At 56.5% G+C, this 25,278-nt stretch overlaps 1 protein-coding gene across 1 annotated transcript; it reads right to left on the reverse strand.

The window, feature by feature from the left end:
* Positions 1-8,972: 8,972 nt before the first annotated feature.
* Positions 8,973-22,798, reverse strand: GPR179 (G protein-coupled receptor 179). The gene is made up of 12 exons (XM_055132236.1): positions 22,005-22,798; positions 19,988-20,096; positions 18,787-18,874; positions 18,133-18,356; positions 17,176-17,244; positions 16,837-16,946; positions 16,343-16,581; positions 16,062-16,200; positions 15,424-15,529; positions 14,548-14,694; positions 9,944-12,617; positions 8,973-9,502 (listed from the first exon to the last, which is right to left on the reverse strand). The coding sequence occupies exons 1-12, from the start codon at positions 22,796-22,798 to the stop codon at positions 8,973-8,975; spliced, it is 5,229 nt and encodes a 1,742-aa protein (XP_054988211.1).
* Positions 22,799-25,278: the final 2,480 nt, after the last annotated feature.

Below are 25,278 nucleotides of genomic sequence, written 5' to 3' on the forward strand. Positions count from 1 at the left end.
CTCAGGAATTACTCCTGGCAGTTCTCAGGGGACCATATGGGATGCTGGGAATTGAACCCGGGTCAGTCGCGTGCAAGGCAAATGCCCTACCCGCTGTGCTATCGCTCCAGCCCCTCTGGCACCTTTTGACAAGGTGGTTCTCTTCCCGCCTTGCACTGCAGTGAGCATATGAACTGCACGGACTGAGAGCCCCACCCTGTTGACTGTCACCTAGCTTGCCAGGAGGAGGATGGGGCTCTCTGGGGGGCAGAGGGGATGAGGGAAGTTGCTATACCAGCAGCGTGAGGGCAGATAGCATCTTAGCTTCAAGAACCCAATGTGGGCATGACTCTGGGCCTGAGTTTAGGGGGCTAGAGTATGACCTGTGCATGCAGGAGGCCTAGGTTCTAGCCCCTGTACCACATGGTTCTCTGAGCACCACCAGGAGTGACCACCAGAAGCACGGGCCTGGGGGTAACCCCTGAGCCCCTGGGTCTGACCTGGACACAAAAACAAAAACAACAAACCAACAGCAGCAAAAAAAACAAAAACAAAAAGGACTTTGGGTGGGGTTTGCAGCTCAGCAGTAGAGCACTTGGTGTGTGAGCTCTGGGTTCCGTCCCTGGCACAACCAAAGAAGAAATGAAAAACAAGGCCTTAATTCTCATGTCTGCTGCTTGAAAGCCTAGAATTCTCTCTCTTTTTTTTTTTTTTTTTTTTTTGCTTTCTGGGTCACACCCGGCGATGCACAAGGGTTACTCCTGGAGGTGCTCAAGGGTACCACATGGGATGCTGAGAATCGAACCCCAATTGGCCGTGTGCAAAGCCCTACCCGCAGTGCTATTGCTCCAACCTCTAGAATTTTCTTTTATTTATTTTTTACTCTGGGCCACATTCGGCGTGCTCCGTTACTTCCGGCTATGCTTGGGGAATGATTGATCCCTGGCGGTGCTGGGGGCATTAACATGTGGTGCCGGGATTCGAACCTGGCTTGGCTGCATGCAAAGTAAGTGTCTTACATCCTGGACTACCTCTCCCACCCTAGAATTTTCTTCTAAAATAGTCTGTCACTTAAGGTGAGGACTGATCTACTCTGATGTCCTCTGAGGACAACGAAATCCAAAGAAACTAAATCAGGTAAAGAAAGCCTCATTCCTGGGGCTGGAGAGATAGCACAGCGGGTAGGGCGTTTGCCTTGCACGCGGCCGACCCGTGTTCAAATCCCAGCATCCCATATGGTCCCCTGAGCACGGCCAGGGGTAATTCCTGAGTGCAAAGCCAGGAGTAACCCCTGTGCATCGCCAGGTGTGACCCAAAAAGCAAAAAAAAAAAAAAAAAAAAGCCTCATTCCTAAATGGAATGTCCTGCCACAGAGGCAGGTTGGGATGGGGGTGGGGGATGGGAGTGGAGGGGTGGAGGGTGGGAGGGATACTGGGTTCATTGGTGGTGGAGAATGGACACTGGTGGAGGGATGGGTTCTCGAACATTGTATGAGGGAAACACAAGGACGAAGATGGGTAAATTTGTAACTGTACCCTCATGGTGACTCACTTATTAAAAAAATAAATAAATAAAATTTAAACTATACAGTAAAAAAAAAAAAAGAAAAGAAAGCCTCATTCCTGAGCATCTCTGAATCTACCATCACAGGGACTGGATGATAGCATAGCGAGTAGGGCCCATGCCTTGCACGCAGCTGACCGGGTTCCATCCCCGGCATTTCATGTGGTCTCTGTAAATCTTCCCACCCCAAGCACCACTGGGAATGATTTCTGAAGCCCTGAACACTTCCGGGTGTGGCCCCAAAACCAAAATAAAGCTACCATCCCAGCAAAGCTGCGGTCAGAGTGGGCCTTGCTGGAGAAAGGTCATGTTTTCACCACAGCCACGCGTGTGTGGGAGGGGTCAGCACCAGCAGGTCAAATTCTCCTCACGCCACTCAGCGCCCACCCTTTGGCTGAAAATGGAGCAGTACTGCCCGAGTGAAGCTTGGTAATATCCTGTTTGCCTAAGCCCTGATTAAGGCAAAATGAGAAGAGGCAGGCTTGGTGCAGGATCCACAGCTGGAAGGAGCACAGGGAGGTAATCCAGGGAGAAATAGCCACCTCACCCCACCCCCATAAAAAGCACATTTGCTGGGTCGACAAGACATTCATTTCTCTGAATATATAAAAACAGGACTTTAGATAGAGCTGTTTCACTCCATGCCCCCCACCCCCACCCAACCACCATCTGTCTCAGGATAATCCTAAATAGCAGCTAAGCAATAGCTCAGGGGATCAGCGAGATTTCCATTTCTCTGGGGGATCAAGTCCTGCAGTGCGAGTGGCCCAGATGTGGAGGGGCCCCTGCAGAGGCACTCTCTGGGTCAGCCAGGCCACCTGCATCCTGACAGCTGCCCTGTGGAGTAGCCATTGTTTCTTTCTTATCTAGCTCCTGTTCTGTTCCCCAAAGAAAGTTGCCAAGAGGGGACCTGAGAGATTGTCCAGGGGTTGAAGCACTTGCCTTACATGCAGCCAACCCCGGTTCAAACCTCAGTACCACTGGAAGTAGCCACTGAGCACAGACCTAGCACCAGCCCTTGAGCACCACCAGATACACCTCTCAACACCCGCCTCCCCCCCAAAAAAAAATTGCAAAGAGGACCTCTCCAGGGCCAGTGAGAGAGTACGTGGCAGGGAAGGAACTTCCCTTATATGCAGCTGACCCTGTTTCAGTCTCCAGCACCGCCTATGATCCCCCCAGACCCGCCAAGAGTGATCGCTGAGGGGCTGGAGCAATAGCACAGCAGGTAGGGCATTTGCCTTGCACGTGGCCAACCCAGGTTCGATTCCCAGCATCCCATATGGTCCCCTGAGGACCTCCAGGAGTAATTCCTGAGTGCAAAGCCAGGAGTAAACCCCTGTGCATTGCCAGGTGTGACCCAAAAAGCAAAAATAAATAATATTTTAAAAAGAGTGATCCCTGAGTGGAGAGCCAGGAGGAAGCCTGAGCACCGCCAGGTGTGGCCCAAATGCAAGGCAGAAAAAGCAGTCACCACCTGGATAAGCCACAACCAACTGCAATGATCAGTTTCTCCTGAGATCTGTTTCACAGCAGTGGGTACATGGGGCCTTCTCTGTGCCCACCAGAACAGACAGCAGCACCGAGCCAGCATGTGCAGGATGGTTTGCAGTGGGTAAGAAGCAGTGGGTTCACTAGGCAAAGCCCAGAGCAGAGATGCTTCGTCACTGCTCTGGAAGCCCTGGGTGGTGACCTCCAGAAGCCCAGGCAGGGCATCAGGATGCAGGCCTCCACAGGTGCGGTTGATGTTCTCCTAAATTGGAGCACTTTTCCCTGATGAACACGGATGCAAAGATTCTCAACAAAATATTAGCAAACAATTCAACAACTCGTCAAAAAGATCATACACCACAACCAAGTGGGATTTATCCCAGGGATGCAAGGATGGTTTAACATTCGGAAATCAATCAACATAATCCATCATATCAACAAAAAAAAGATAAGAACCACATGATCATATCAATAGATGCACAGAAAGCATTTGACAAGATCCAGCACCCATTTATGATGAAAACTCTCGCCAAAATGGGTATAGAAGGGACTTTCCTCAATATAGTCAAAGCTATCTACTACAAGCCTACAGCAAGCATCATCAATGGGGAAAAAATAAGAGCCTTCCCTCTAAGATCAGGGATGAGACAAGGATTCCCACTCTCTCCACTTCTGTTCAATATAGTACTGGAAGTACTTGCAATAGCAGTTAGGCAAGAAAAAGATATTAAGGGCATTCAGGTAGGAAAGGAAGAAATCAAGCTCTCGCTATTTGCAGATGATATGATACTAAGAGAATCATAAAACCTCTATCAAGAAACTCTTAGAAACAATAGTCTTGTATAGCAAAGTTGTAGGCTATAAAATCAATACCCAAAAGTCTATGGCTTTCCTATATGCAAATAACGAGAGAAGAAAGTGACATGAAAAAAGCAATCCCGTTCACAATCGTGCCTCAGAAAATCAAGTATCTCGGAATCAGCTTAACTAAGGAGGTAAAGGACTTGTACAAAGAAAACTATAAAACGCTACTTCAAGAAATAATAGAGGACATGAGGAAATGAAAAGATGTACCCTGCTCATGGATTAGGAGAATTAATATTGTCAAAATGGCAATACTCCCCAAAGCATTGTACACATTCAATGTGATCCCTATAAGGATACCCATGACATTCTTCAAAGAAATGGAGCGAACACTCATGCAATTCATATGGAACAATAAGCCCTCACGAATAGCTAAAGCAACTCTTGGGAAAAAGAATATGGGAAGAATCACCTTCCCCAACCTCAATCTATACTACAAAGCAGTAATAATTAAAACAGCATGGTACTGGAACAAAGGCAGAGCCACAGACCAATGGAACAGGGTTGAATATCCTGACACACACCCTCAAATATATGATCATGTAATCTTTGATAAGGGAGCAAAAAATGTGAATTGGAGCAAGGAAATTCTCTTCACCAAATGGTGCTGGCAAAACTGAACAGCTACATGCAAAGAATGGGCTCATATCTCTACCTAACAACATGTACAAAAGTTAGGTCAAAGTGGATTAAAGATCTCAACATCAGGGGCTGGAGCGATAGCACAGCGGGTAGGGCGTTTGCCTTGCACGCGGCCGACCCGGGTTCGAATCCCAGCATCCCATATGGTCCCCTGAGCACCGCCAGGGGTAATTCCTGAGTGCAAAGTCAGGAGTAACCCCTGTGCATTGCCAGGTGTGACCCAAAAAGCAAAAAAAAAAAAAAAAAATCTCAACATCAGACCAGAATCCATAAGGTACATGGAAGACAAGGTTGGCAAAACCCTCCATGACATTGAAGCTAAAGGTATTTCCAAAGATGACACGCCACTGGCCAAGCAAGTGAAAACAGAGATAAACAAATGGGACTACCTTAAACTAAGAAGCCTCTGCACCTCAAAAGAAACAGTGACCAAAATACAAAGACAGTCTACAGAATGGGAAAGGATATTCACCCAATACCCATTTGGTAAGGGGTTGATATCAAGGATATACAAGGCACTGGTTGAACTCAACAAGAAGAAAACATCCAACCCCATCAGAAAGTGGGGGATGGAAATGAACAGAAATTTTCTCAAAGAAGAAATCCGAATGGCTAAAAGACACATGAGAAAATGCTCTACATCACTAATCATCAGGGAGATGCAGATTAAAACAACAATGAGATATCATTTAACACCACAGAGACTGGCCCACATCCAAAAGAACAAAAGCAACCGGTGTTGGCATGGTTGTGGGGAGAAAGGGACTCTTCTTCACTGCTGGAATGCTAACTGGTTCAGCCCTTTTGGAAAACAATATGGACGATTCTCAAAAAATTAGAAATAGAGCTCCCATTTGACCCAGCAATACCACTCCTGGGCATATATCCCGGAGATGCAAAAAGGAATAGTAGAAACAACATCTGCATTTGTATGTTCATTGCATCACTGTTTACAATAGCCAAAATCTGGAAAAAACCAGAGTGCCCCAAAACAGATGACTGGTTAAAGAAGCTTTGGTACATCTACACAATGGAATACTATGCAGCTGTTAGAAAAGATGACGTCATGAAATTTGCATATAAGTGGATCAATATGGAAAGTATTATGTTAAGTAAAATGAGTCAGAAAGAGAGAGACAGACATAGAAAGATCGCACTCATCTGTGGAATATAAAATAACAGAGTAGGAGACTAACTAAAAGTAGTTTTATCTCTACTAAAAGTAGTAGAGATAAGGGCCAGGAGGTCTGCCCCACAGCTTGAAAACTGGCCTCACATGCTGGGGGGAAAAGGCAGCTCAGATAGAGAAGGGAATATCAAGTAGAGGATGTTGGGAGGACCCATTCGGATTGGAAGATACGAACTGAAAGTAGATTATAGACTGAACATGAAGGCCACTCAATACCTCTATTGCAAACTACAACATCCAAAAGGAGAGAGAACAAAAGGGAATGCCTTGCCGCAGAGGCAGAGGCAGGGTGGGGTGGTGGGGGATGGGGCGGGGGTGGTGAGAGGGATACTGGGATCATTGGTGAAGGTGAATGGGCACTGGTGGAGGGATGGGTAAACGATCACTGTATGAGTGAAATGCAAACACAAATGTTCATAAGCTTATAACTGTACATCACCGTGATTCTCTAATAAAAAAATGTTTTAAAATTAAAAATTAAATTGGAGGGGCTGGAGGAATAGCACAGCCGGTAGGGCGTTTGCCTTGCACGCGGCCGACCCAGGTTCAAATCCCAGCATCCCATATGGTCCCCTGAGCACCGCCAGGGGTGATTCCTGAGTGCAGAACCAGGAGTAACCCCTGTGCATCGCCGGGTGTGACCCAAAAAGCAAAAAAAAAAAAAATTAAATTGGAGCACTTTGCTATTTTCCGTTGAAGTTCTTCAGTTGCTCTGAGTATATACCAGCAGGCTCATCTCCCCGCACTGGGCATTTATTTTCTTCCTGGGAACAATATCAGTATTCATACCCTTCAGGATTGGCTTTTGTTTGGGGGGCGGGGGTGGGTGGAGGTGGAGTGGGGGGCATACCTGGTGGTGATCAGGGATCACTCCTGGTGGGCTCAAGGGGCCATATAAGGTCTGTCCAAAGACTGAACCTGGATGGGCATCATGACCCACGAGGGTCAGCTTCTGGCCTCCTCCAGACCCTGCCGCGCTCTGCCATGTCAGCCTGCCAGCTCTCCCTCCTCCTGCCCTGAGTCTGGTCCCCCCGTTTGACTGATCTTCACACCTACCCACCTGACTGCTCAGCCGGAGGCAGTCCCGGCCGCTCACCTCCCTGCCCACATCCAGCCCCGGCACCACCTCCGAGACAGCTGGGGGCATGGGAAGGGAAGATCACGCCTGGCGGTGCTCAGGACCAGACAGGGTGCGGGGAAATGAACCTGGGGTGGCCACATGTAGGGCGAGCACCCTAGCCACTGGACTATCTCTCTGGCCCCTCCGGGCCCATCTGTTTTTCAGCCTCCAGAGCTCGTCTCCTGGCTTATTCCCCTCCCCACCCTGCAGTGCTGTCTCCAGAGGGAATCCTCTCCAGGGCCAACGCTCCGAGAACCAGGGAAATCTCCAGGTCACTTACTCAGTGACCAGAGGCCACAGCGGCTTCTTCCAGAGAAGCCCAAGAGCACCCTCCTCAGAGCCTCCTCAAACCCTGACTCCAGAAACAGTGCCACGGGCAGGTGAGAGGGCCCAGGAAGGCTTGAGTGGAAGGGAAGAGACTTTTACCTTCCAGAGTTTCTGCTCATTCTCAGTTGCTCACTCACTCAGACGAGCTCAGCATCTATCATAGGTAACACGGTAATGGAATAGGTTCCGGGAAGGAGGAGGACACCGGCCAATGGGAGACGGCTCTCAGAGCCATAGCGCATGCCAGAGCCCTGGGGTCAATCCTGGCTACCACATGGTCCCCTGGGATCCCTGAGAATGAGCTCCCCTCCCCCCCCAAAAAAGAAAAAGTCAAAATGCCAGTCATAAAGGCGTCTTAGGCTCTTCTTTGAGCCATTTAAGCCCTAAACCCTGCACTTTTTTGTGTTTGTTTTGTGTTTTTGTTTGGGGGCAAGAGCCCTGCCTGCTCCAGCCCCAGCTCTGCTTCTTGAGTTTCCTTGGAGACTTTCCCAGCCTTCTGTGATTCTCAATTCCTTTATTACCAATGCTTTGTGTAGTTTAGTCTTTTTTTCAGGGGGTGGGGGCACACTCACAAAGGCCTGTGCACTGCCAGAAATTAAACCAGGGGGTTCAGTGTCGGATAATACAGAGATTAAGACATTTACCTTGGAGCTGGAGCAATAGCACAGCGGGTAGGGTGTTTACCTTGCACGCGGCTGACCTGGGTTCGATTCCCAGCATCCGTATGGTCTCCTGAGCACCACCAGGAGAAATTCCTGAGTGCACAAGCCAAGAGTAACCCCTGAGCATCACCAGGTGTGACCCAAAAAGCAAAAAAAAAAAAAAAAAAAAATTCACCTTGCACACGACAGACCCCATTTAATGCCCAACACCACATATAGTTGTTCCTTCAAGCCCAGCCAGGAATGTTCCCTGAGCACAAAGCCAGGAGTAAGCCCTGAGCACCCTCAGGTGTGGCCCAAAATCAAAAACAACAATATTCAGGCATTGTTCTGCATGTTTATTTGGGTTTTGGTCCCAAGTAGTATAGGATGATATCAGGAAAGTTGTCTTGGGAAAGTTAAAGTATGTGTACTAGAACTATCTCATTGATGTCCTTCTCATGATCTTCATGTCATTACAACATCTTGGTCTTTTTAAGTGAAAGTCAAGTATTTTATATCCTTTTTTATTATTGTTTGTTTGTTTTTTAGAGTCACACTCAGTTGTCTTTTTTGGTCACACTGGTTCTGCACTCAGAAATTACTCCTGGCAGTGCTCAGGGGACCAGATGGGATCCCGGGGATCGAACCCGGGTTGGCCACATGCAAGGCAAATACCCTCCACACTATTTGGCCCCCAAATATTCGGTAATCTTGCAGATACAGTTTTTAAATGTTGTATTGCACTGTAGCAGTGTCGTCTCGTTGTTCATTGATTTGCTCGAGCGGGCACCAGTAATGTCTCCATTGTGAGACTTGCTATTACTGTTTTTGGCATATCAAATATGCAACGGGTAGTTTGCCAGGCTCTGCCGTGCAGCCGGGATACTCTCGGTAACTTGCCGGGCTCTCCGAGAGGGATGGAGGAATTGAACCTGGGTCGGCCGCGTGCAAGGCAAACGCCCTACTCGCTGTGCTATCACTCCAGTCCGAATGTAATATTAACTATCTAATATCCATACAATTTGTCTTTGGGTGAGTTCCCTTCCTGGGAGCAGGAAGTGGCCACGTGTCCTTTACCCAGATCATGGGAACACCTGGGACTTGGAAAGGGGTCCAGCTGGAGCCCTCTGTCCCCCCTCCACTGACGGAGCTGTCATTCACAAGGAGACTCAAATTCTTCGTGTTGAGATTTAGAAGCCGCTTGTCCTTGGGCTCCAGGTAAGGGCAGAGCCTGGCGAGCCTGAGCGTCTTGGAGAGTTAGCTGCGGGGCTGAGCTGATCTCTGGCTCAAGTCCTGGAGGGCCTGGGCATGCCCTCTCAATTTGCACAGCCATGGGACCGGCTGGCTTGCTCGCTGCGGGGAAGGAGCTCTTGCTTTCTGGAAGGACGCTCGCTGGAGGCCTGCGGGCCAGGAGGCAGAGTGGTTTCTCAGAGGCCGGCAGGGGCAGTATTTCTGTCTGATTTGCTGCAAAGGCCAAGAGGTCAGGTTCCTCCTGCGAGGGTCCAGCTCCTTCCCAAGGACAGATGTCCCCCACGCTGCCCCTTACTGGGTTTCCTTCCGGGTCGGTGATCTCCCATCGACACGGCTCTGCCATCTTGCTCCCCAGGCTCCTGGCTCTGTAAGGGCAGGCTTCCTGTGGGTCGGTGCCCTGAGCATCCGGCTCCCGCAAGGGGCCCCTGACACCTGCGCCTTCCCAGGGGTGGGCAGCCTGCTGCTCTCTGCTGGGTTTCGCTGCTGCTTCTGGAGAGCCTTCTCCAGCCCCTGCAGATGCTGCCGCCTTGTGCAGGGGTGTCCCTCCTGGGGACGCTGCACCTCCCTCCTCTTCCGCCCCGCCACCCTCTGCTCCTCCCCTCCCCTCCCGAGGGCCCACTTCTGCCTTCTTGGTGGAGGGGACCCCATCCTCTTCCCAGAGGTGCTCTTGTGCTACGCCGGTCCCCACACTGCCTACAGCCTCCAAAGCCTGTGGGGGTGCTGCTGGGGGGGACAGACGCCCCCAATCCTGACTCTCTCGTGCCTCCATGGCCTCCTGCTTCCCCACCGCCCTCTCTGGCTTCCCCTGAACCCTGGGCTCTGGCTCTTCTGGCGCTTTCCCCCATTCCCAGTGTCCACCCTCCCTGGGCCCACCCTTCCCAGGGATGCTTTCGGCCACCTCCCAGGGACAGAGCTGGGCATTTCCACCGGTAGGTGCGTCCTCCTCTTCCCAGGGACGCATCTCAGCTGGCCTGCAGCCCTCACGATCCGGATCCTGCAAATCATTTTTTGGTCCTCCCTCATCTGGCTTCTCGGGAGCAGCTCCCAAGGCCGCCTCTGCCTCTCGGGGCCCGGGCGCGGCCACCTGGGCCGTCTCGTCGGCCAGCTTCCTGAGGGCCTCTGGTCTGGACCAGGTACCGTCTAGACATGGCCTGGCGCTCCCGGGGGCTGTGGTCTCCCGGGGACACCCCGACTCCTGCTGTAGAAGCGGTTCCTGCTCTGGCCCCCCAGCCTTCACCCCTACCTCGCCAAAGCCCTCTGTCTCCAGGATACAGCCTCCCCCTGCCCCCAGACTTGGCCTTCCCCTCGCCACTGCCTTGCCTGCCAGCTCCCGGGGGCACAGCTCAGAGGCGCCTCTAGCCGGGCTCCCTGAGCACCCGCCGGGGAGGACGGCAGACGGGCCCCGGAAATCTGTCGTCTCCTGTGGATAAGGGGACTCTGTGTCTCCCCACTGTCTCTGCCCTTTCCAGGAGGACCCTGGCTGGGGAGGTTCCTGCCTCTCCTGGGAAAGCTCCTTCACACCTCCCGGGGGGGATCGACCCCCCTCTTCTCCTGCACCGGCCCCCCGGACCCAGCACTCTGCTGCAGGGAGATCAGGGGTCCAAGCTTCACGCCCACCCCTCCACGCTTGCCTGGTCTCCCCACTGCCCACTGCCACACACCGGCCCTGGCTTCTGTCGGGGTCCCCGGGGTTGGCCCGGGGGGGCTGGTCCCCAGGATCCATGTGGTCCCAGGGACACACTATCCCCTGTCCCATGAGCCCCTTTGGAGCAGGGGTGCCCACGTCACGGTGGGGTTCTGGCTTTCCTGGGGTCTCCCCTTCTGCCTCCTGAGCATCCTTCTGAGCTTGACTGCCCGTGTCCCTCTCTGGGCCTGCTTCCTGCCCCTCCCAGGGGCAGATGTCAGCCCTGCTCTCGCCCTGGGGCTGCCCCGGCTCTGCCACCTCCGGCACTTCCCAGGGACATACCTCGGCCAGGCTGTGCTGGGCGCTGTCCTGGGACTGGAGGCCAGCCCCGGGCACGTCCTGCCACCCGCCAGGGCCCACTGCTCGCTCAAGACTGGAGCCCGCAGGCCCCATGATGACCCCTCTCCAGACGCCCTGGCCCGGGCCCCCGCCTCCATCCCGGTCCCCACTGGCCTGCCGGTGTTGCCGGAGCCGCCGGCTGGTGTGAGCGTTCTGCCGGTTCTGCAGGGATTCCTCGTCGGTGGGGACCACGGCCGCCTGCTTGCTCACGGCTTTGGGCCGGCCCTGCCTGGGGGACCTGGGCCCTGCCCTCGCCCCCTCTCCCGAGGCTCTGCCCCCCTCCTCCTGCTCCGGGCTCTGGGGCCCACTCTCCTTCTCTCGGTACGTGCTCCGGGACCTGGTCAGGGCTCTGAGGGCCAGGCCCAGGCCGCGCACGGAGCCCGGCTGAGCGGGACTCCTGAGGCTGTGGGATTTGGAGAAGATCTTGGGTCTGTCCTCGTCCCCATCCTCGCTGTCCCCCTGGAGCGGCCCGTCCTCGGAGTTCGGCCTGCTCTCGGAGGCTGCCTTTCGCTCTGTGGCCACAGAGAGTGCCCGCCAGAGCCGGGCGCGGGCCGGGACAGGGGACAGGGTGTGTCGGGCCGCTCCAGGGGGCTCTTCTGGGGATGTCTTTTCTTTCTTAATCGGCAGCTCTGCGTTCTCCCAGGGGCAGATGTAGGTGAGTAAGCTGGGGCTCTGCGGGGGCCCCGGGGCCAGCATGGGAGTGGGGGCCCAGGTGGCCGTGGGGGTCAGCCACTGTGTTTCTCCTCGGCCAGGCGTGGAGACCTGGGGCCAGATGGGGGGGTGAGGAGGCCTTTTCCCAGGGTCCTCTCGACACGTCCCCTGCGGGTTGTCCACACTGCAGTTCTTGGCAGGGGTCGGTGGGGCGGAGAGGGGAGCCCTTCGAGCTTGTTCCGGCCTCCTGGTCGATGGCCTCCGTGCTGGGCCGGCCCCGGCCCCCTCTGCCCGCCTCCTCTCCTCCTGCTCCTTGGCCTGCCGATACATTTCCTCCAGCTGGGCCTGGCTGGCCACCAGCAGCGCCTTCTCCTGAGTTCCCGTCACCACGCTGAGCGACTTCTGCAGGGACGCGGGCCGGGCCCGGGGGGGCCTCTCGCCCACCGTCAGGTTGTGTGCACTGGCTGACCGGAAGCCCAGTGCCGGGGGTTCCTCTGCCGACGCCCGGCTCCGTCTCGAGTCCTTCCCGGCCAGCTTCCTCCGCAGCAGCGAGTCCAGCAGAGGCGGCTCCTGCTCCCCGCCCGGCTCCCGCTCGTGGCTGCCGAGGGACCTGCACAAGGCCGGGGACCCCTGGGCCTCCTGGAGGCCCTCACAGAGGAGGCGGCGGCGGGACGAGCCGGGCAGGCTGCTGCGGCCTGAGGAGCGTGAGTGCTGCCGGGTCAGGACCTCGGGGAACTCGGCCAGGCACCGCATGAAGGAGCGGCCCAGGCCCTGGCGAGAGCTGCCCCGAATCTTGGGCAGGTGGGGGTTGTTGGTGGCCATCTCCTTGGTCTTGTGCACCTCTAGCTGCGCATAGAGCTTCTTCAGCTCGTCCTGGAGGGGGTGAGAGCGAGGGAAGCAGGGTTGTTGCAAGGCGGGCATGTTCGCTCCATCCCAGGATGCACACCTCCCCCCAGCCCTTTGTAAACCATTAAAAATAATAATAATAGGGGCTGGAGCAATAGCACAGCGGGTAGGGCGTTTGCCTTGCACGCGGCCAACCTGGGTTTGATTCCCAGCATCCCATATGGTCCCCTGAGCACCGCCGGTAGTAATTCCTGAGTGCAGAGCCAGGAGTAACCCCTGTGCATCTCCAGGTGTGACCCAAAAAGCAAAAATAATAATAATAATAATAAGAAGAAGAAGAAGAAGAAGAAGAAGAAGAATCACTGTCACTGTTATCCCGTTGCTCATCCATTTGTTCGAGCGGGCACCAGTAACATCTCTCATTGAGAGACTTACTGTTACTGTTTTTGGCATATCCAATACGCATGGGGAGCTTGCCAGGCTCTGCCATGCGGGCGTGATACTCTCGGTAGCTTGCCGGGCTCTCCGAGAGGGGCGGAGGAATCGAACTTGGGGTCGACCGCGTGCAAGGCGAACGCCCAACCGCTGTGCTATCGCTCCAGCCCAATAATAACAACAACAACAACAACAAAAAGTATTATCTTGGGGCAACACCCAGCAGCGCTCATTGGTTACTCCTGGCTCTGTGCTCAGGGATCGCTCCTGACAGTGTTTGGGGGACCATATGGGATGCCAGGTATCAACCCAGATTGGCCAGGTGCAAGGCCAACCTGCCATACTATTGTTCCAGCTCTGGTAAACCATTCCTTTTGCCCAGTGTCCCTGGCACTGCCTACTCCCTTCCCAAGCACCACCAGGGTGGGCCCTCTAAAAGAATCAGGGGCCAGAGAGATAGTACAGCAGGTAGGGCCTTTGCTGAGTTTAAATCCCTGGAGCTGCCTATGATCCCCTGAGCACCACTGGGGTGGCCCTGCGGCCCCCGGCACTGCAGCACTCCCCACCTCTCCCCCTATCCCCCCACCCCTGCAAGTCTGGGCCTTGTGTTGACTTGCCAGCCCAGTGGCTGAGAATTCCCAGGATGGAGGGAATCCCCAGGTCCTCTCTGTACTCTCTCTCCTCTGGCTGCTTTGCCTGCTCATGAGTGGGCCTGGCTGGCCACAAGCAGTGAGGGTCAGCAGAGCAGAGGGGAAGGCAGGGGCAGGTGGGATGAAGAGGGAGTTGGGACACGTGAGAGACAGGGATGGCCCGGAAACCTTTGATTACTCTAAATGATGGTCTTAGAACATAAGACGCCCATAGTTCCTACCCTGAGCACCCCCTAGTCTGTAAGGGACCCTCGCTGACTGTCATCTGACCCCTGGCAGAAAATGAGTAAGGAAACTTCCAGAAGACACTCAGAAAAAGTTCCTTCCACCAAGATCCTCCAGGTGCCAGGGAAGGGACTCTGGGGTGGAAATCCCTGGTGGTCCCTCACAACCTGAACTGCAAGTCCAGCAAAGAGTAGAGTTCCCCTGCCACTTCCCGGTGTGTGTGTGTGTGTGGGTGGGGGCATAGAGTTCCTGAGTGGAAGTGATGGCCAGCAGGATTAGCACGGTAATCATGGCTCATGGCTTAGGTCTCTGGGATCTGAGTTCAGTGGGTTTTTTTTGTTTTTGTTTTTGTTTTTTTTCGTTTTTGGGTCACACCCAACATTGCTCAGGGGTTATTCCTGGCTCTGCACTCAGGAATTACTCCTGGCAGTGCTTGGGGGACCATATGGGATGCTGGGAATTGAACCCGGGTTGTCCTCGTGCAAGGCAAACGCCCTACCCGCTGTGTTATCTCTCCAGCCCCTGGGTTCAGTAGTTTGAGGGGGGTCTTTCCACTTGGGGTGGGGTGGGGCCTCCTTGGAACGATGAGGGGAGGCAGCGTAGAGAGCCAGTGGAGGAGCCCAGGCAGAGGCCCCGCCCCCACGTACCCGGATGTCGCCGGGGTCCAGGCTGCGCTCGCTCCAGGCCGAGGCGAGGCTGCTGTCCAGGTAGGAGCCTGAGCGCTGCAGGTCCAGCTCATCCTCCAACTCTTCGTCCACCATCTCCTCTCGGGAAGGGGCCCCGGGCCTCCGGAGCTGGGGAGAGATCTGCCTTGGCCGCCGGTGTCCGCTCTGTGGGGCCAGTCTGGGGGTTCCCCACCCCTCGGTCCAATTTGGGATTCTGGGGCCCCAGAGAATTCCCTTCCCTCTTCTCGGGCTCAGCGGGTCGCGACTGGCAGGCCCCACAGTTTCCTAACCGAGTCCTGCAGCTCCCCCACCTATCCTGGTAACTGTGTCCGAGCCGATGCTCAGAGCGGGCCAGGCTTTCCCAGTGAGCCAGGGTTCGAGCCCCAGTGGCAGCGCAAAAACTCAGGTAATGGGCCAGAGCGATAGTAAAGCAGGTTGGGCCTTTGCCTTGTGTGTGGCCAACCTGGGTTCCATCCCCGGCATCCCTTACGGTCAGTAACATTGCCAGGCGTCATTCCTGAGTGTGGAACCAGGAGTAACCCCTGAGTATTGCCTGGCGTGATCCAAAAAGCCAAAAAAAAAAAAAAACAACCCATTTCTTTTTCTCAGAGTATGGACTTTGGCCCAGGATCCATTCCTAGAGCTAACAGTGTCCTGAGCACTGCCAGAGTGCTCCCCCCACCACCAAAATATAAATAAATAAAAACAAAGCAAAAAAATCCCGCAGGCTGCCTCTTAGAGTCCTTGCCGGGGGTTTCACCCTGAGAAAGTGCTCGCTCAGCCTTCCCACCCTCACGCCCACCTGGAGCTGGTGCTGTGGGCCCGGGGCAGCCGCGGGGGGGAGGGGGGCTCACGCACCTTGGGGATGAAGATCAGGGCCAGCGTGGCGGTGACGGTGCCGTGGGTGTGCAGGAAGAAGAGGAGCAGCGTCCAGTCCGGGTGCAGAGAGGGGCCCAGCACAAACCTGGGGGCAGTCAGGGAGCTCTGGAGCCACGGGTGCCCCCCCCCCGGCTCCGATCTCTGCGGAGTGGGGGTGCTGGCTGGCGGGAGGAAGGTCCCCTTTCCTTCTACCTGCTTGCTCGAGGATGCAGGTCCCACTCTAAGGGCATGTGAACCTGTGAACCTCCACCTATATGAGAAGCCCTCCTGGACTCTGCCTACACTGACTTCCTACAATCAATCCGGATTCCTGTTTTGTCCCGATTGATTCTGGCCCCACTGGAGGTGGCTCTACCCTCCGCACCTCTGGGCCCGCTGAGGTGAGAGCAGGAAGAAGGCAGGGAGAGCAGAGCACGTGTGCGCAGGAGCGTGACGGGGTGCTAGGGAGGGGAACAGGGTGAGCGCAGGACTTGTTCCATACAGAAGGGGCGCCCTGTGGGGGGGGATTGAGGGGAAAGCTGGAGGGACCTTCCTTAGCGGGCAGAGGCCCAGCGGGGCATTAAAGGGGCCCATGGCAGGAGCTGGATCTGTGTCCTGGGCGGGGCGCCCAGGCTCACCTGGCAGCGTGGAAGGCAGTGGACAGCAGCAGCTCATTGTGCAGGGCAATGCCCAGGTAGCGCGGCTCGTGGAAGGCTGAGGGCACTGCCCGAGTGGCGTAGCAGAGAAAGCTGCCCCAGCACAGGAGCAAAACCTCAGCTGCAGGGCAAGAGGGGCAGCAGGAAGCGGCTCAGCTGCCCGCTCCTCACCCTGCAGGGGCACCAGCCCTGACCGCAGGAGGACCGGCCAGCTCTGAGACCTTCCGAGGGGGGGGGTCAGGGCCGGGGTGGACCCCACTCACCCACCACCATGATGTAGTCCCAGCGGTCGTGGTGACAGAGATAGAAGTAGCGGCCGGCAGGCGTGTGGCCTCGGGTGATCAGGGCCGAGTGCTGGCCGCCTCGCTCCAGGACCCCCACTGTCCACACAGCCAGGAAGGTCAGTGCCACCAGCAGCAGCAGCGCCAGGCGCCACACCAGCCGGCCACGGCTCAGGGCGGGGCCCCGCTGGGCCGCCGGAGACAGAAAGAGCTGGAGCACTCTACAACAAGGGGTACAGTGAGGAGTGGGGGGGGCGGGGAGAGGGGCCAGGGCTATTCTGCACGGACCTGCCCGCCTGCCCCTGCCACAGGGACACCGCCCCCCCCCCGGGTGGCGATGGTATGGAGGACCGGAATGATGGGGCAAGACTGGAGGGGCCCCGGGGCGGGGAGCTGGCTCTGGGCCAAACCATCCCCTTGGTGAGCCGGGGATGAGGGGGCCCTGGGCGAGGGCAGGGGAGCTCTGTGGGCCCGACCTGTGGAGCCGGAGTGTGATGGAGCCGTAGACGGTAACGAAGCCGAGCAGCCGCACCCAGCGGAGGGCGATGCAGCGGAACACGCTGGGCCGGAAGTACAGGATGAAGACCTGTGGAAGGGCACGGAGGGCTGCCCGAGGCTCAGGCCGGCGCAGTGCAGCGTCCGCGCAGCAGCTCAGAGGCCAGGGACTGTTGGGCCCCCGCCTGCCTTTGAAGAGGGGGAGTCTGGGGTCTCTCCCCGCCAAGAGGGCAGAGAAGGGGTCTGGGGCTCGGAACGATGTCAGGGTGGGGTGACTGGGGGATCCTGGCAGGCAGGTCCGCCTCTGGCCACTGACTCACAGGGAAATAGAGCAGCAAGGATCCAAAAAGGACGGCTTCCAGCAGGACCAGCCCAGCTGCGCGGACCTTCTGCAAAGAGGGGCGTGTTGGTGGGGTGGCGGGGTGGGGGACAGGGCCTGGGCCAGGCTCTGAGGTTTGTGCTCCCAATCACCCAGCCTAAGGCTTCAGCCTCTGAAGTCAGCGCCCCTGTCTCTGTCCACAGTCTGCCCCCCACCCCAGGCCTCCCTCCAGGCTCCACTGACGCTCAGTCTGGTTTCTCGTGACCCCTTGTCAGCTGGCTGCCTGCCCCTTCCAGTCCCCACCTGGGCCCCCGTGACCCAGAGCAGGTCACCAGAGCAAGAAGAGAGTATTCAATCACTGCTCCACATTGAGTCTGCCAGCCCCCGGCACGTCCCTGCCTGGTAGCACTCAGCTCGCTCGGACACCTGCTGCAGAGCTGTCCCAGAGCCTGCTCTGGCCATCACAGTCTCCAGGACCCTCCGTCCTTGCCCCTGCTGGGCTAGGAGCTTCCCCAGGCCTGGGCCGCGGCCCTGGTGTCTATGCAGTGTCTGTTTTGGTTTGGCTTTGGGGGTTTGTGCTTGAAAGTAGTGGGAAGGGGCAACTCCTGGTGGTCTCTGACCAACCAGGCTGGGAATGTGAGGATATGGGTGGGGCTGCCCAGACCTCATGGTGCCAGGAACCACCAGGGCCAGCTTTGCCAGGACAAGACCATGTGCTGAGAGTCAAACCTCTCCCAGCAGATCCTGGGATCTTCCACGGAGCCATCTCCCCCGGCCCACAGGAAGGAGGTTAAGTCCACCGCCTTCGTTTTACAGACAAGGCCATCATCAGGCCACTTGCCTGATACCCCACCCTGCATCAGCATCAGAACCAAGACCCAAACCCGTTCTCCCCAGTTCTAGTCTGAGGTCCTTTGTGGTCCCCAGCTGAAGCGGGGCCCCGCGGGGCCTGCCTTGCCTTGCTCCGGCGACAGCGGTAGGACACCACCATACCCAGGAAGACAGCCAGCATGCAGCAGGCCTGGCAGGCCAGGACGGCAGCCCGCAGTGCCAGGGCCTCCGCCACCAGGCACGGTGCAGCATCCAGGCAGCTGGCACAGTCCTGGGCACACGGCTGACACCGCAGCAGCTGCCCGGAGCTGTCTGGGGGGGCCGCGACCTGCACAGCAGGCTCCTCTAGGCCTGCAGGGAATGAGAGGGGCGGGAGACGGTGTGGCTGCGCATCCTGGGATCTGTCCCAAAGTTCTGTCCCCATCCCCCCGGGGCCCCCACATTCTCTCCCACCCGCTTTGATCTGTGCCTCGGGTCAGCTGGGGGAACAGGGAGAGAGGAGGAAGCGGGTACCGCAGGGGAGGGTCAGAGGAGGTGAGACCCTTTCAGGGCTCCTGGGGGTCCACTCTCATCAGCTCAGCAGAGTCAGGGCCAGGGTTCATTCTCAGCATGCACAGTCACCCCCAAAGTGCACCCTGCTATTCTCTCAACATCTCTCCTTACCCCCAGAAGTCTCCCCTCTGGGTGTCACCTCAAGTTGCTTTTCCTCCCCAGGTGCTTCCCTGCCTTTCCCCATGGCCAGCTCAGCCCACCCCTCGCCCTCTCCATGTTGATCACGTACCCGCAGAGAGGTTCACCCCGTAGAAGCCAGGTCGGCAGCGGCAGAGGTAGCGGCCAAGGACGAAGCCCTGCAACTTGAGGGGGATGCACTGTGGACGACATGCAGGGAGCGGTCATGTGGGAGAGGGATGGGGTCTGCCTTCCTGTCGTGGCTCCAGGCCCACCCTCAGGAGCCTCCCCGGATGCTCCTGCTGGTGCTGAGAGATGTGGAAACCCTGCCCTACACCCCACCACCAATGCTCAGACACCCCAGGCCCATGGGTGGCTCCATCATCCTCAGGACAGGCGGCCAGTGCCCAGCAGTTCAGGGGTACCAGGATCCAGGTGTCACTGGAGCGGGGTCCCAGGGGGCAGCAGGAAGACCAATCACACCTGGGCACCTCCATCCTCCTTCACGAGGCTCCATCAGCCTCTCTTCCATATACAGATGGGCTGAATAGTCCCCCAAGGGGGAGCAGCTGCCAGTCACCTCAGGGACCATCTGGCATAGGGCTGCGTCCCCCATGCAAAGGCCAGGCTAAGACCAGGCTCGTGGGAGTGTCAAGGCCAGGTCTTTGTTTTGGTTTGGGGGCCTCACCCAGCAATGCTCCAGGGTTACTCCTGACTCTGTGCTCAGGAATCACTTCTGGAGGTGCTTGGGAGGCCATATGGAGTGCCAGGGATCAAACCAGGATCGGTCGCATGCAAGGCAGGCTCCTGGCTGTACTTCCAGCCCCATCAAGGTCAGCTTTTTTTTTTTTTTTTGCTTTTTGGGTCACACCCAGCAATGCACAGGGGTTACTCCTGGCTCTGTACTCAAGAATTACCCTTTGCAGTGCTCAGGGGACCAAATGGAATGCTGGGATTCAAAGCCGGGTTAGCTGCGTACAAGGCAAATAAATGCCCTACCCGCTGTGCTATCGCTCCAGCCCCAAAGGTCAGCTCTTAATTTTGCCTTTGCTCCTTGATGTTTGCCCAGCAGGAAACCCAGCCCACAGTGGGTAGGACACTCGCCTTGCATGCAGCTGGCCTGGGTTTGATCTCTGGCACCCTGAGCCCTGCCAAGAGTGATCCCCGAACACTGCCAGATATGGCACAAAGCCAAACAAACCAACACACCGAAGGCTAGCATCACATCTCCAACACACCTCAGCCCCGCCTCCCCAAGCCCCAAGAGGGACCGGAGAGGCGAAAAGAGCCGTGGGCCTGCGCCGTCTCCTCACCTGCGTGCTGTTGAGGTCACACATGTGTGTGTCAGAGAACCAGCCCAGGCCACGGGAGCACTGATTGATGTCCACACTCTGGAGGTCTAGGTCCATCTGCACCTGCCCCCTAAGCAATCAGCAGTGAGAGGCACTGTGAAGGGGTCATGTGTCCTTGAGCCCCATATCCTGCTTGCCCACTGCCGAGTGGCTGGAGAGAAGGGAGGAGATTCCATTTCTCCAGACTTTCTCCCAGACTGACCCTGGCAGCCACACCCCCGCCTCAGCGACTCCTGCATCCCCTGAGATTTTCAACCTCCCTTTTTTTTGTTTGTTTGTTTTGGGGCCACACCTAGCGATGCACAGGGGTTACTCCTGGCTCATACATTCAGGAATTACTCCGGGCCGTGCTCAGGGGACCATAAGGGATGCTCAGAATTAAACCCGGGTCAGCCGCATGCAAGGCAAATTCCCTACCCACTGTGCTATCACTCCAGCCCCTTCAACCTCCCTTTAACCAGCTTCTGCTCATGGCAAGAGGGAGAGTGCATGTCAGGAGAGGTGGGACCGGAGCACTGATGAATGATCTGAATTTTCAAACATTCCCATTGCATACACATAAGCATATACACAGATACAGAGATACATGTGGACACGCACTCATCACACACACATTCACATATACACATGCACACACTCACACAGACATGCATCCACACACACCCACACCGACACACTCACCGACACATACACATAAACACAACATATATGCACTCGCATACATGCACTGACACACAGACACACATTCATCGCAGACACTCACAGATATACACACAGAAACACACACCCAAACACTCAAGCATATACACACAGAGACATGTACCCATGCACATCCATGCCTACACACACAGACACACAGTGGCAATCATACACACAGGCAGACACACATACACATTCACACACATATACCTACATAGACATCCTCAGACACACATAAACATTCATTACAGATACACTCGCATATTCACCATACATACACACTCACACAAGCCCAAACAGACATCAGCCTACACACAAAGATGCACATGGACACATACACATGCACATAAACACACACATACACACTCATATACATACACAGACACACATTTATCGCACACATTCATGCATACACACAGACATGCACCTACACACATATACGTACAGACACATGCTCACACACACTTAGACATACACACAGAGACACACAGAGACACACACACATGCAGCTCAGCTATTAATCACCCCCTCAATCTGCCCAAATCAGATCTGAGATGATCACAGGGCAGGTATTGATGGAGGAGCCAGCCAGGGCTGCCCGGGGGGGGGGGGGGGGCGGGCAGGAGGGGAGGCCTCTGGGGAGATGCATGGGGACCTGAGAAACAAGGTTGCTTGTGCCTCCAAGGGCTGGAGCCTGCAGCCACATCCTTCCCCCACCTGTTGAGTGAGTGTTTGAGGAGTGCCTCAGGGTCCAGAAGTCTGCAGAAACACAGCAGAGCACTATCGAAGCAGGAATACCGCCCCTAGGACCCTGGGGCCCCACCAGCTTCTCCACAGAGGGCGCTGCGGGCCACGCCTCCCTGAAAACTTCCCTGCTCCAGTGCGCCCCAGAGCAGTGGCTGGAGACGCCGGGCCAGGGGTGGCTCAGCACTTACCCCCGCCAGCCCTCTCGGCCTGACACCCATATCTCAGGTCTTAGAGCCCAAGACCCACTCTCACCTGCACCTGTTCATCCGTGCACACGCGCGCACACACACACATGTTCATATGCACACGTGTAAGCAGATTGAGTCTTTACATGTGTCCAGCCCCACTGCTAGTGTTAACAGTCACAGAGCCCCGGAGTCTGCAAATACACACGGCTGTGCCCCAGTGAGCACTCCCGTATGACCCATGCACAGCCATCAGGACTTCTATGCCCCCAGCTGGACTGTGTGTGTTATCCCCCCACCCCAGACCCTCCACCCCAGTGCATCCAATTCTACACAAACCCGCTCACCTCGCCTCCGGGCTAAGGTCTGGCTTCAGTCCGTAGAAGGTGGCCGAGAGTGTGACCAGCCAGCCGGGACGGAGCTGGCCCTCTTGGCAGTCCAGGAAGGGAGCGGTCAGCCTCACGTGCTGCATGTCTCCCACATAGCCATCCCCCCGGGGCCACTTGGGGCTGCCCAGACTCCCCAGGTCATTGGTGAGAACCCGCTTCTGAAGGGCAGGGCTGTCCGGGGCTCTGGCAGGGCCCCGCTCCCACATCCTGGTCTGAGATAAGTCCTCAAGGATGGTCTCGTCCCCGCTCCGGGTGGCCTGCAGGGCCAGTGGCAGGTGGCTGGCCCCTGGCGGAGGGTTAAAGGTCAGAAGAACCCGGTATGTCCTCGGGTCTCCCTCGGCCAAGCTTCGGACCAAGGCCTGGTACCATTCCACGTCCTCCTCCACGCTGGACTCACGGATGTCGTTGGCCTGCAGCAGCATGTTGAGGAAGTTGGCGGCCTGGGCCAGGACGCCCGCTGCCCGCTGGAGGAGGGGGGGCAGCCCTGGGCTCCCTCCTGCCCCCTGGGCGACGTAGCGTTGGCTGCAGTTAGCCCCCAGCAGCTGCTGGGCATCTCCAGAGTAGAGAAAAGCCAGGGCTGCCTCTGCCCTCTCCGGGGCCCGCCACCCGGGCACGGGTCCTGGCTGGACTTGGGGGGACAGAGCAGGCAGAGGGTTCAGCGGCCCTGGACCCCTCCAGGCCCAGCTACAGAGGAAACAGCAGCTCAGTAGCCCCCACACGGGAGAGGGCAAGACCACTGCTGGGGTGCCCATCCCCGGGGCAGTTCTAGGCACCGTGGGGTCCAGCCCAGGCTGCCTGAGGGACACGGGGCTCAGGAGAGCGCAGCTGGCTAAAGCCTGGGGCTGCCGCTTCTCTCCCTCCCTCCCCTCCCTCCCTCCTCTGTGTGTGTGTGTGTATGTGTGTGTGTGTGTGTGTGTGTGTGTGTGTGTGTCTTTCTCTCTCTGGCACCCTCTCGCCTGCTTTTTTCTCCTGTCAGCTGGCTTCTGGACATAAACATGAGAGCTCTGATCCCCCTCTCTCATTGTGCTCCCCCCATGGCCCCCCTTGGGACCCTTCCACTCTCTTCTCCCCTCTCCCCACCTCTGCCCATGAGGCCCTGCCCCCATCCACATCTGCTCCGGAGAGATGGAGAGAGGAGTAAGGGATCAGCATCCTCCCCTGACCCCGCCCAAGACAGGGCGCCATGGCAACTGGATATGAGCCCGTGCCCGCATCTCCACAACCCCTCTCCCCCCAAGTCCCCACCCCTGCATTGGTTGCCAAAGGGAGGACAAAGGTCACACCACCTCCTGGAGGTCTCTCGGGCTGGGACCTGAGGTTGGCAATGGGAGGGTGGGAGAGAGACCCAGAGAGAGCCAGAGGCTCTGTGCACAGATCCCGGCAGCGTGGACCATGCTTTTCCATGCATTGTCTCCTTGAGTCTTCCCCACCACCATGAACGGGACCATGAGCCCATTTCACAGAGCAGACTCAGTCACAGCAAGAGCAGCACAGCTGAGACTCCCCTGCTTTACCCCAGCCAACCACCACCAGCACCCTGTCACCCCTCAGGGACCCTGAGGAAGGCCCAGGACAGCCAAGTCCATCGAGGCCCCGAAGAGACTGTCCTACACCTGAGCCCCCCAGCCAAGCCTCCCCGGGGTCTCCGCCTTCCCAGCCCAGGGGACTGTCCTCCACGGGGCCAGCAGCCATGAGGGGAGGAGGCATGGAGTGCGATGCCTCTGCTTCTCCCCCTTTACCGTGGCCCCGAGCCCCCCGGCCCCCCCCCCCATCTTCCTTCTGTGTCTGCCTCTCGGTTCTTCCTGCTTCTCTTTAGGTTTGGTGCTTTCAGGACTCATGGATGGCTCCCAGCAGTGCTCAGACCCCGTGGTGCCGGGGTGCGGGGGGGTCACACCTGGGGCTCCCTCAGGCTTGGTGTGTGCTCTAGCCCTTGAAGCCCTCTTCTTGGTACTTTCCTTGATTTGCTTTTTCTTTTGTTCTTTTTATTTTTTGGGGGGTCACACCTGGTAATGCTCAGGGTGTGGCCCAGACTCTGCACTCAGGGATCACTTCCAGTGGTCTTGGGCAACCAGATGGGGTGCTGGGGGTGGAGCCCAGGTGGGCCACATGTAGGGCAAGGGCCCTACCTACTGTCCTGTCTTTTGGGTCTTATTCTCTTTTTGGTTTTATTTTATTTAGTTTTAAATTTTATTTTGGTTTGAGGGCCACACCCAGTGATGCTCAGGGTGTGCACTCCTAGCTCTGCACTCAGGAATTAGTCCTGGTGGTGTGCAGGGGACCATATGGGATGCTGGGGATCAAACCCAGGTTGGCTGCCTGCAAGGCAAACAGCCTCCCCGCTGGACTATTGCTTCGGTCCCTCTTCTTGTTTTTTTTTTTTTTTTTTTTGCTTTTTGGGTCACACCTGGCGATGCACAGGGGTTACTCCTGGCTCTGCACTCAGGAATTACTCCTGGCGGTGCTCAGGGGACCATATGGGATGCTGGGAATAGGACTCGGGTCGGCCATGTGCAAGGCAAATGCCCTACCCGCTGTGCTATCGCTCCAGCCCTCTTCTTGGTTTTTTATCCCTCAAATTCTTCCCTCCTTGGATATAGGAATTGTGAGTGGGGCCAGGTTGAACAGTGTCCGGGGTCCAGAAGGTCCCACCACCCTCCAGCCCTTTCCCGGGCAGGACAGTGGAACCCACTCATGTAAGGACAGAGCCCATGGGAGTGACCCTAGGGACTATTATAAACTGAATCTAGGCCCACATGCATGTACGCTTGGTTTCTTCCCTTTCCTTCTTGACACTCCACATCTCAAACCACTGGGTGGATGTGCAGAGGCCTAGGATGGACTGGTTAAAATTTCACCTTGCAGGGCTGAGGTAATAGTAGAGTGGGGAGGGCGTTTGCCTTGCACACGGCTGACCTGGGTTCAGTCTGCGGCATCCCAATGATCCCCTGAGCACCCCTGGTGTCCTACTCTCTGAGTCTTAGGACCCCAAGTGCTGGCAGAGAGGGATGAGGGCTGCAGGTAAGACCAGTCCACTTTCTCAGTATCACGGGTTACTGAGAGTTGAGGGCCAGCAAAGCACCCTACGAGGAGATGCACCTACTCCCAGAAGCTTTTCACCCTGACATTGGCATCAGGTCAAGCCCTTTTACATGCAAGCTTTCATCTCATTCACACAATCGACTGATCCAGAGACGTCCGTGAGCCCATATTTACAAAGTTAACACAGGGTCAC

Source organism: Sorex araneus, chromosome 3, assembly GCF_027595985.1.
Source record: "Sorex araneus isolate mSorAra2 chromosome 3, mSorAra2.pri, whole genome shotgun sequence".
NCBI classification, from domain to species: domain Eukaryota; kingdom Metazoa; phylum Chordata; class Mammalia; order Eulipotyphla; family Soricidae; genus Sorex; species Sorex araneus.

What these genes read in the sequence shown, in the direction of transcription:
- GPR179 (XM_055132236.1), bottom strand. Translation starts at nt 22,798, where the DNA reads ATGGGCACCCCAGCAGTGGTCTTGCCCTCTCCCGTGTGGGGGCTACTG. An exon ending in ACTGCCTTCCACGCTGCCAG is followed by an intron (nt 15,530 to 16,061) that starts GTGAGCCTGGGC and finishes GACTGCCCCCAG; the next exon opens with GTTTGTGCTGGGCCCCTCTC. An exon ending in CCCTGATCTTCATCCCCAAG is followed by an intron (nt 14,695 to 15,423) that starts GTGCGTGAGCCC and finishes ATCTCTCCCCAG; the next exon opens with CTCCGGAGGCCCGGGGCCCC.